The 11,626-nt window shown below is 36.6% G+C and overlaps 1 protein-coding gene across 2 annotated transcripts in view; it reads left to right on the forward strand.

The window, feature by feature from the left end:
- Positions 1-6,514, forward strand: part of PIN1 (peptidylprolyl cis/trans isomerase, NIMA-interacting 1) — a 48,596-nt gene extending 42,082 nt beyond the window's left edge. For both annotated transcript variants that reach the window (XM_034419345.2, XM_060689006.2), the window contains exon 4: positions 5,034-6,514. In XM_034419345.2, coding sequence (XP_034275236.1) covers positions 5,034-5,143 — 110 coding nt within the window. In that variant the 3' untranslated portion in view covers positions 5,144-6,514. The remainder of the gene's footprint in view (positions 1-5,033) is intronic.
- The last annotated feature ends 5,112 nt before the right edge of the window (positions 6,515-11,626 follow it).

The raw sequence follows: 11,626 nt of genomic DNA on the forward strand, positions 1-11,626 counted from the left end.
GTAATGAGCTACTTGAAAATAATGGCATAATTTAGCATTTGAATTTAACTAATTTTAATTAATTACAATGAAGTCATAGTCTGCACCAAATGCTAGAAATATCCTCCAACCAATAGCCATCAAATTGTCAGAGCCTGATACTATTTTTTCTTGTGTATAAAGGTCAACATATCTGGATACCTTGACCAATAAAAATCTGAAATCATTATATTGAGTGACCTTAACAGTATTTCCAGAAAGAAAAGCTTTGTATAGACATTTGTGTATTTCATGTGCTTTTATGCTGCTTATATCATCTGATTGTGTCAGACATTCCACCTTGGTCAATTAGGAAAGAAAGACTCTCGAACTCATGGTTAGCGAAAGTACACTTAAAGCCAAGTGGTTACAGTGTAGTAAAGCCGGATCTGGATTTTCACGCTCAAAGCATCTGGTTAACTTTTCTCCTGTCTTCCTGTCCACCCATGGGTAATTTATTTAATAAACAATTTAATAAATTGTTTTGATAGTTCCTGGCTGAGTGGGCTGGATGGAGCTGCATTCCATTGGGTGACTTTGGTTTACAGCAAGATACAATGCATAATGTTAGAGAAATCAGCAATTATGTGTGTGTGTCATATTACAGTCATAAAAAAAATAGCATCTTATATTTTTAAAACAAGCAGATATATCCCAACTCAGGAAACTGACTTGATAGATGAAACTTTAAACAATCCACCAAAGCATATCATGTAAATTCTGTAAAATTTAGCATCTCAATACATGTATACCGATAGTGTTCAGTAACCCTCACCACATATGAATATTCCACACAGTTCAACATGTTATGCGATTTTGGTATAGTAGAGGTTATGGTGGGTTGCAGAGGACCTGAAGAAGGCCTTATTGGTATTAACGAGCAATTTTGTGGCAGGGTTTGATTTTTGTCTTGATGTGCTTCCAATAATATATTTGTTTGTATTCCAAGGATGAGAAATATTTGGAACATACATGGTCTTCAAGTAGTCCCAAAATAGAGGTTCCAAATAGGATCCATCAGTAGTAGCAGAGTAAATTTAGAGAAAAATATTTAATATTCTCACAAGGATCTTTTAAAAAAGAAATTTTAAAGAAATAAGTCCATAAATTAATATCAATATATAAAACATGAATGTGCAAGACAGGTGAAATAATTAGCATAGCTTCTGTTTATCATCCAAGACCTTAGTTCCTTCTTAAAATAATAGACTTTGCCCTTGATAGTTAGTGTTTATGTGTAACTGGAAGAAAAAAAAATGAAGTTGCTAACTTTGGTTAGAAACTTTATTTTCTTTTCCTGGGAATAAGTTCTTGGTTTGCATGAAGATACTATTTTTTAAATTGTCCTTTATCTTCACAAATTCTGCCTTATTGTTCAGAGGCAGTAATTCCTCCCCAAGTCAAATATTTCCCAGAAGAAAAGATGATTGCTAATATTGGCATTTTGGATTGCAAAGTAATGAAAAAGCTATTAATCATAGGCTGCCAGTGACTGGTAGTTGGGTCTCATTTAGAAACTGTCATTTCAGCTGTGGTCTTGGGTGACTTCTGAAGGAGAGAGTTTAGACGAGACAGGCTCAACGATGCAGTAGCAATGCTGCTGGAATTTTGTTGTCCACTAGATGGGACTAGGAGCACAAGTAGTTGTGATAACCACTTTCTGTCTTCTTGTACTCAATTGATGGGGTTACTAGCCGTAATTTGCTACAATTACAAATCCTGGATATGTTTAGAAGTAAAAAAAAAAAAAGCATACTCATTTAGTCTTAAAAAATCAAGAGCAATTGATATTTCCTCTGTTTTATTAAATTCTGAATTGAGAAACTGAGAGGATTTTTTTTTCTGATTCAGAAATTAAGAACTTTTGGGTTGAGAATAAATCCAAATCAACATTTATTTGAAGGTTATAAATTATCATGTGCTGCACAGCTGCATGGAGAAAACCAATTATTTAAGGCAAAGTAGCATATCTTATTATAGTTGTTAATTAGTATCCACACTTCTTCTGGAAATATGTGCATTTTTAAAAATTGAATACTTAATTACAAATAGTTATAAACTCAGTTATGAAATGAGAAACAATTTAAGTAATTTATTTGAATGACTTAATTACTCTCTTGCTTTTTTGTGGTGGTGATTCAATTTAATGCATCCTGCATTTTTAAACCAGTCTTGCTATTTTTTTTTTCCAAAAAAGGAAATCCTATAGCAGTGAATTACATTGTTGTGGTCAACTATTCATATCGTGGTTGTGCAAGAATGAGCAAAACTAGGATTGCAATGGTAGCATGTAGAGCATTGAACTGACACACATATGCATGCATTTGCATATGCACAAACTTTGGGGTCTTTGTTAAAAAAAGATGTCCCATTTTTGGATATCTTCCATTTTAAAGCTCAGTTCAAAAGAGAAATATTTTACTTGTGTGATATTTTCCCCCAATAAAATTCTGTTGCCAGCAGGATTATAACTTTAAATCTTTTCATTTTCCCATTTTATGAGCTAAAACTTTGGGGGAAATAGCAGACTGAAGCCATTATGACTAGTCCTGGAAGAAGTTTTGCTTAGCGCAAAACTAAGGATTGCTTAGAAGGATTGCTTAGCGCATTGTAAGCCGCCCTGAGTCTCCGGAGAAGGGCGGCATATAAATCAAATTTAAAAAAAAAAAAAGTTTAGAGTCATAATTATAAAAGTTGCAGATGGATTGAAAGCCACAAGTGAATAATAAATTCCACTAATCTCTCAGACACACAAACCACCAGGAATGTATCCAGCATAAAAAGAACATATAATAATAACAACAGCAGCAGCAGCAGCAGCAACAACAACAACAAGATTGCAAGGATTCATCTGGAATACTGCCTTTAAGCTTTCTGGATTTATCTTCTATAGCAGTGGCAATACTGCACATAACAATTCTAATTCAAGAGTCCTACACAAGGTTTATCCAGTTTCCTTTCTACTTGGGTCAATTTTGGCATCTTAGGACAGCAAGTCCTAATTTTTAGTGCTACGTTCAGTCACCAGGGCTCCCTTCTTTTTCTTTCTGTCCTTGGCACTGATACTCAAGACTTGAAGGGAAATAGATGCCAGTTAAAAGATCCAATATTTTGATTAGGGAGAAGTAAACCTTTGAACCTCTGTAAATTGGATACTGATCCAATTTGTTTTTTGATGGGTCACACAGCAGTTTCGTAACTGTCTTTCTCCCAGCTGTTGTTTTCCCCTATGGATTTCAAAACACATTCTCTGGGCTGTCATGAGCTGACTGATTCTGCTATAGTCAGATGGGAGAGAAAGGAAGTCTGGGGCCACATCTGGCCTCACCAAACAAGTATAGCTGGTTCCAGCAATGTAAGCCATTTTCAAGATAGCTGTTAGTTCTTTGGTCAGACTGGCAATATCCTGCTCTCATTTGTTACTCAGTCTGGGGCCAATTCAGATTACCCAGCATTAAGAGACTTCTTTCCTGTCCCTCCCCTGAATTTCTTGAATCACTAGTTAAGAACTAGATTAGGGTAAATTTAAAAATACAGTATATTTACTCAGCAGGGAATGTTCCCTACCAATTGTCATCGTAGCTTAATATTTAGGATCAATTTTACGATTGGAATATAGAAATACTTTGCTAGGATAAGTAGCCAGTCCCTAGTTCTCGTGAAGATAAAGGGAAGGAAGGGGAAAGCATATTCGGACTTGCAAAATTCTGTCCTATAATAATGTACAATAAAGTAATATTGATTTACTTGGCATTGGTTTCCTAATCTGGTCTACCTTAAGTAAGTTTTGAAGAGACCCTACAGTAACATCTCTGCTGCTAGAAATTAGACACAGCACAGCAAGAAGATTAGGCTAGAATCCTTTCTCTGTTGTACTTTATTTTTGTAGATTGTCTGATATAGAGGAAAAAGCATTGGAGAGTGGAACTTCCCTATATGTATATTGAAGTGATGCATGCCACCCTGCTGCTTGGTTCTACACATGCAGACCCATCCTGATTCTGAATCATGAGGGTAAATTGAGCAGCAAAGAAAGATAAGATACAATAAGGGTGATTTAGGTTTCTGCAGTCAAAACATGCACATACTCTAGGTATTAACATTGGCTCAATCACATTTGAGCTTGATGGGGCTTGTGGGTTGTGATGTATTTTCTCTGCTCCTCTGCATTTCAAATGGTGGACAATCTCCAGGGAACGTGTCGATGGAGAATGTGTCAGGGAAGGGACAGCCTGCCATTTTAATCCAAGAAGCTCCAAATATTAGAAAATGTATGCACAAAGCTGGGTCCTTAATTAACATTTATCACTGTAAAAGTGGTCACTAGCTGAAAGAAAAATGCATATATTTATCCAGCACTGAAATAATTAATATTTGGGTGATATTTTTCAGTAAGATCATCTAATATGTCTTCAAATATTTAGACTGGTCATAAACGCGTAGAAGTCCAGTCTACGAATATGGAATCCTATATTACAGATTTTTGTGTGCTCATAGCTACTACAGGTAGTCCCCGACTTACAGCCATTTGTTTAGTAAACATTCAAAGTTACAGCAACACTGAAAAAAGTGACTTATGACTATTTTCACACTTACGACCATTACTACATCCCCATGGTTACATGATCAAAATTTGGATACTTGGCAGCTGGCAGTATCATGGAATCATATGATCATCTTTTTTGAACTTCTGACAAGCAAAGTCAATGGGAAAGCCAGATTCACTTAACAATGGTATTACTAATTTAGCAGCTGTAGTGATTCACTTAACAACTGTGACAAGAGGTCATAAAATGGAGCAAAATTCACTTAACAACTACCTTGCTTAGATTCAATTGGGTGTAAATCAAGGACTACTTTTATAGGATTGCCTCTGGCTTTTTTCTATTTAGCTAGAACCAGTGGGGGAAACATTTGCTATTTCTAGATGTTCATGCTTGGAATTAATTCTAGATACTCTTGATATGGCTGTCAGTTTTCCACTTTTCACTTGAAATTTGTTTTCTGTCTGACAGGTCAAATGCAGAAACCTTTTGAAGATGCCTCCTTTGCGCTGAGGACTGGTGAGATGAGTGGACCGGTATTCACAGATTCAGGGATCCATATAATTCTGCGTACAGAATGAGTGTTTTGGCACCATGCACATGGAAAAGAAAGGGTGATGGGGGAAAAAGGAACAAGAGAACCTTTATTCCAACCATTGGTACGCTCTCTATCCCAGAACAAACTTCATATCTAGCTTATTGTTTATTTTTGTTTATATATGTATATATAAAATATATAAACATAAACAATAAGTGTGTGCATATGCAACACACATCAATGTATCTGTTTCATATTTCAGTACCTTATTTGACATGTTGAAGAAATGTTTTCCCCCGCCTATATTGATGCATGTTAGCTGGGGCAGAAAACAATTGAAACAATGAGACAGTAGCATCTTGCATAGACACAATGACAGTGTTTTTAACAACAATAAAAAATGGAAATCCCAAGCTGCTTGAGTTTAATATTGATGGTTTCTTCCATTCAGGAGACATGTCTACACTTACAGGGTCATGCTTCAATGCTTTCCCTCTATATCCAACTTATCATAGAGTTATTTATTATAGGGCCGCACTGATGGTGGCAAAGTTTAGCTCTCAGTGTCTAAGTAGAATAAAAATCTCCTTTGCCACGATATATCCTGGTTTAAGTTCACAAGTAAAAACACCCCATTTCTTATCTCTCTCACCCACAATTCAGTGTCATTCATTTCTTAATTTGGCCAATCATTGATAAATTGTTTTTGGATGTAAAACTAGAACACTCCTGTCGCCTCACTTTATTGCTGTAGATTTAGGAGTACAGATTCCTTATGATAACGTGCAAATTCCACTGGACTTCACTTCCAACTTTCATCAAGGACTGAGTTTCAGAAGTTGCAAAGGGACTTGATATTGTCTGGATAGGAATTCTCTGTGCTCACCTAAGCCTACACCGGACTCTGCTGTCAGAAATATAAGTATAAATTCACCATATGCTGATTACCATAATGCGTTCACATTGAATTAAATCTTGCTGATGCCTTTTTTAGGCAGACAGATATTTATCTTCGTTATTCCAGTGCAGTCCCTCCCCAATTTATTTAGCCCTCTAAAATTTCATTAGATATATTACATCTTAATCATTCTTGTGTGTTGTTCTTGATGCTGAAATACTATCCCGGGGGAAGGCCATTTAGTTATTGGCTTCCAAGTTTTTTGGTTTGTGTTTTCTATTTTCTTTTGTTCAGAAGCTGGTCACGATCCATTTGTGGTTTAAGATAACACTGTAAAGTCACTCTTTCGGTTTTTCTGCATTGCTTTTTCTCTATATAAAATCAATACGATTTCCACCAAGTTCCCTGCTTTTGATCTGATGCAAACAAGCTTTGTGTATATATATGTACAGAGAGTGTTCCAGTTCTCTTATGTAAGAAAATAAAAATAAATCCCTGCCAACTATCAACATCAAAGTTTGATCTTGTGATATTTCTTGTTATTTTTAATGTCGTTGTGCAGATTTTATTTTAATGCACTTTCTGATCAGTCAAATGGAACATAGGATTCAGGTTTTTTTAGTGCTAACCCATAACTTGCCAAATCAACAGATCAAGGACATGCCCCTCCATAAACTGGCCTTCAAATTCCTTGATAAATCATGTGCTTTGAGCACTGCTGGATAGATGGAGGAAAAGAAACCTGATTAGTCCCCATTCATCCCTCTCAGTTTGATAAGACATGTTGTTCTGGTGATGAGAAAAGTATTGGAAAAGAGAAAGATTAAGGATAAGTATTGACCTATGTAATATCTCATTGTAAAGTTTTATATAGGCATAGCTAGAGGTGCCTTTCAAGAAATGTTTTGAGCAGGTTTCAAATAATTGTTGGAAAATACTGGAAATATCTATCACACTTTTTAGATCTTTCTACCCCAAATTCTGACCCACTGAAGGATTTTTTTTTAGAAGATACATTTTTGAAAATTGTCATCCAATTACTTTTAAACGAAAATAATTTTTGCTTATGTTCCATGATTTTAGACCAGGTCTTATTTTAATGCTTCTATTATACGATTGGCTCTTGATTTCCATAGAAACTTTTTTTCCATTTAGAAGAAGAGGTCCATTATTACCGATGTGCTTTTTTCTGCATGTTATCTTCTACATTATAATATTACTTCATTTCAAAATGAATTCAGAAGACCAAAGTCTGCCTAGTTGCCATGGTGGAATTTATTGTATAGCAGAAAAGAAACACTTTTTTGATGCTGGGAGTTACATTTAAAAAAAACAAAAGAAAAAGAAAAAAAAACCCTTTAATAAGCTGAAATACTGGAAATGGTATATTGATGTCGTCAAAGGAGGCATGGCTGTATTTTAATTTTATCCCTTTTTATGTTTGCAATCTGATTTTTTTTAAAAAATAAAAAATCATTAGCTATGCTAAGCTTCCAGTTGGCTTACATACGTAAGTAGCGCTGCTAGTAAATACCCAGTAGTATTAACAAATAAAATTTCTAAAAAAAAAAAATCCTGTTAATTTAAAATCTTTCTCAATATTCCTTCCTTCCTTCCTTCCTTCCTTCCTTCCTTCCTTCCTTCCTTCCTTCCTTCCTTCCTTCCGATACTTACTGTGCTTTCTGGAAGAGCATTGGACCCATGCAAATTACCCCAATTCTTGTAGAGTCAATTTTTGTGAATATTGGCATGAGAATCAAATTCCTCAAGAGGAGACATGTTTAAGAAGAAGAACTTCCTCCTGAAAATCTGCAGTGAGAGCAAAAGAGATCTTTACCCTACCATATCCTCTGCTGAGCAATAGAGCTTGGATTATCTACCACAGGCAAGGTCTTGTTCTATGTACAAGACTTAATAGTTGAGGCTTTTGAGACATTTGTACTGGGTCAATACTAACCATGTTTTACAGGCTCAATTAAGCCTATGTGTCTTTTGCCTAAGGGTACACAGTGAATTTGTCAAAAGGTAAAGCCATGCCTTTCCCTACGTCAAAATGACCATTGTGTTTAACGACACGTACAAGGTACTTGGAAAACAAATAAATGTAGTGTTATGCCACTGGATGGTTGCTCAAAATATGGGATATTTCCATTATCATTTTCACCTCTGCTTTCATCAGTCAAATTCATTGGGAAAATGAGATAGTTGCATTGGATGAAAGTTTGTCTCCATGGCAACACATTGATTTCTTTATTTTTAATATAAATCTCCAGAATGCAGGGTGACAAGCAAGTGAAGCATGGGGGAAGGGAAGAAAGTGAAAAGAAATATCCCCAATTGAGTGTAATGTGGTGAGAACAATATTAAAGGAGAGAAGAAGGAAAATTAAGTCAAGATTTTCATTAAACAATGGCAGATTTAAAGATGAATAATTTTTTAAAAGCGAGTTATGAATGTATCTTCATTCCTAGAAGGGGTGATCTTTGGAAATTTGATGGAGGTTGTGATCCAGTGGGATAAAATTGTTTTCAAAGTTAAGCGGCTTCGTTTCTTTTACTTCCATGCAAGCAATCCCCACTGAATGCCAAGTAAAAATTCAAACAGTATGCTTTTTTAAAGTAGCTCTGAACGAGGAGAAAGAGTTCTTAGAAGTTTCTAGGACTTTCTCAGCTGCTCTGCTGTTTTTGCTACTTTAGGAATTCAATCCTAGTTTTTAAGACTAGAGTCCTTCAATAAGGGAGAAATATTTGTGATTGCTGTACCACAGCTCTGCAATTTACTGAATAAAATGATCAGGCCGTGCTTCCTCCATCTGACACCCCATAAATGCACTGAGATTCCAAGAATTTCTAGCCACAATGGGTGTTAACATTCCTGCTAAGTTCAGGGATGGGAGCCTGGCAGAATCTCCCCTGTTGTGGCAGAATATGGAAGCAAATGTGTACTTCTTCAGCAGACTTGCATCTTCTAGTTCGTGAGCTGCAGCAAGTAAGAGTAAAGAGTAATAGGCTAGGAAGATCAATGGTTTGAATTGGTATAAAGCATTTTTCAGTTGAACCTTATTCTGTTTCTTAATGATCAAAAGTTAACCTTCAATGCTGAATGTTCATAATTTGCCATCAAGTTTGAATTTTAGAAATACACATTAAAAAGTAAAATCTGGCTTCTTCAGGCTAAGAACTAAGGACCATTAGTTCCCAAATTGATCCCCTTCACCTGTTTTGAAGCTTTTTCAGTGAGATTACATTGCCAAAAGGTCTTAACATCTCTAGATAAAGAGGGAAGGAAATGAGAGCAAGCCATATACTGTACTTTAGGAGAGGGGGAATTTATTGCAGGGTATCTTCAATTACAAAGTCGACATAACAAAATGCCTTCATTTCCTGTTAGGAAGGGAGAAAAATGTCTTCTTGGTGTCTCTCGTTTCTCAACAAAAACATAGCCAATAATAATGGATATTGACTTTTAGTTTTGCAACCTTTAGAAGGCCTCAGGTTCTCCAATTCTGTTTTGAATAAATGAAAATTATTAGCACTTTCATAAAAGCCCCCCTAGATGGCATGCAGGGACCCCTAAAATTAAATAAAAATAATTCCACTTTAGGTAAATAGTTAAAATACTCCAGAAGTGCTAAAATGTAGTGCTCTTACACAAGAAAACTTCGATGCAAGTGCTAATAGCTCATAAATTTCCCAATCTCTTCAGATTTTCATTAAAAAAAAGTAATAGAATTTTTCAGGGAAGAGAAATGGACCGCTAATGTTACATCAAAGATCAAGAGCTCATGGCTTAGACAAACCTGAGTTTGGGATTATCTTGTTTCCTCATCTATTTTAAGGATATTCCATTTCTATGTAAAAAAAGAGGTCCATGAAAAGATTCATAGATGTTTGTTATAGATTCATAGATTTTTTTCCCCTAATAAATGTATAAATATATGCATATTGGGTATATTTATTTTTAGTATGACACCAGTGTTCCCCTGAAAATTCAACCTACTCAGTAAGTCCTAGCTTGATTTTTACATTTGCGCGCAATATAAGCCCTACCCCCAAAATAAGCCCTAATTAAGACCCCTGCCCACTCCAGGGTACATAGGTAAAAATTAAGGTGGGGATGGGGGAGGGTGAAGCTGCCCTACTACTTACCTTCGGACAGTTGCAGCCAGGCCTCGCACACCTCGGCCCATTTCTTCTGCAATCGGCAAGGCTTTCCTGAAGGCCTCTGTAGCCGATAACACAGCTCCGGATCAATCTGGAGCTCTGTTAGCGGCAAGAGAGGCCTTCAGGAAAGCCTTACTGGCCTTGCCGGAGGAAGAAGTTCCTGAAGGGCTCTGATAGCGAAAAAGAGGCCGGGGGCAAAGCGCAAGTGAGGTGAGTCATCCCTCCCCCGAAAATAAGACCTGGTGCCTATTTTGGTAGCAAAAAAAAATATAAGACAGGGTCTTATTTTTGGGAAAACACAGTATATATTTGCATAGAGGATATCAAAGGTCTTGTTCTTAATATGTCCAGGTTAAAATGAAAGAATGACTGGTGTGATGAGGCTAGTACTGAACCAGCCCAGTGTTCCTCAAAATGTCTTGCGCAATAAGTCCCAGAATCCTAGATGGACTATTTGACTCTGATCAATAAGACAGCTTCCAGTGTTTCTTCATAAGGAGTCTTGCTGCAATTGTTTTCTGTCAATCGTTAACACAGTGGAGGAATTGGTTGCTTTCTCTCCAATTGAGGGTTCTCTGGCTGCCGGGCTTTAGCTTTCAATAAATTTTCTTTGCATAGGCATGCATTCAAAATAGTTTTAGCCTTTGATCAGGATAAAACTGGCCTCTCGGTGCAGACATAATGAGGGCTCAGTGACAGATAATTTTCTAATTACAGAAAATATGGTCTGTCTCATTGCTTAAAATGGTTTTGCTCTAGGAATTGAAGATAAAGGTACTTAAATATTGCACAGTAATAGGTCAGGATATTGCACAGATTAATACCCTGTGCACAGAACTATAAGTCAGGATACAGGTTACACATTAAAATTGCACATATTATTTTGTCTCTGCCAAATTCCTTGGAAGAACAATCAAACATTTTTTTGTGTGTGTGCCCACCTTCAAGTCAGTGTTCACTCCTGGTGATTGTGTGGACAAGCTCCTGCGGTTTTATTGGCAAGATTTTGGAAGTGGTTTGCCATGGCCTTCCTCCTGGGGCTAAGAGAGAGAAACTGGACTGAAGTCCACTAGCTGGCTTTGTGCCTAAGGCAGGACTAGAACTCACAGTCTCCAAGTTTCTAACCTAGTGCTTCAATCACTGCACCAATCTGCAGGTTACACATAAAAATTGCACAGATTATTTGCATCTCTGCTAAACTACCTGGAAAAGCAATCAAACAGCTAGAAATTATGCTCCTTGCTTAAACAGTTGTCTCTAAATGCCACCTTTAATGAATGGAAAGAACAGTCATACAGGAATTGCACTGCAATACACTGTAATGTTGCAAGCATGGGCAAAGGTGGAAAGAAATCCCCAAACTTATTGTGCTTTGAAATAATGCACATCTAGACCCCAATCTCCAACCCCCCCAAGGAGGTCTTCGATTGAGTCTTCTGTAATTGGCTGTCCCCTGCCATGCCTC

Source organism: Pantherophis guttatus, chromosome 2 (assembly GCF_059756535.1).
Source record: "Pantherophis guttatus breed Tessera chromosome 2, ASM5975653v1, whole genome shotgun sequence".
In the NCBI taxonomy this organism is placed as follows: domain Eukaryota; kingdom Metazoa; phylum Chordata; class Lepidosauria; order Squamata; family Colubridae; genus Pantherophis; species Pantherophis guttatus.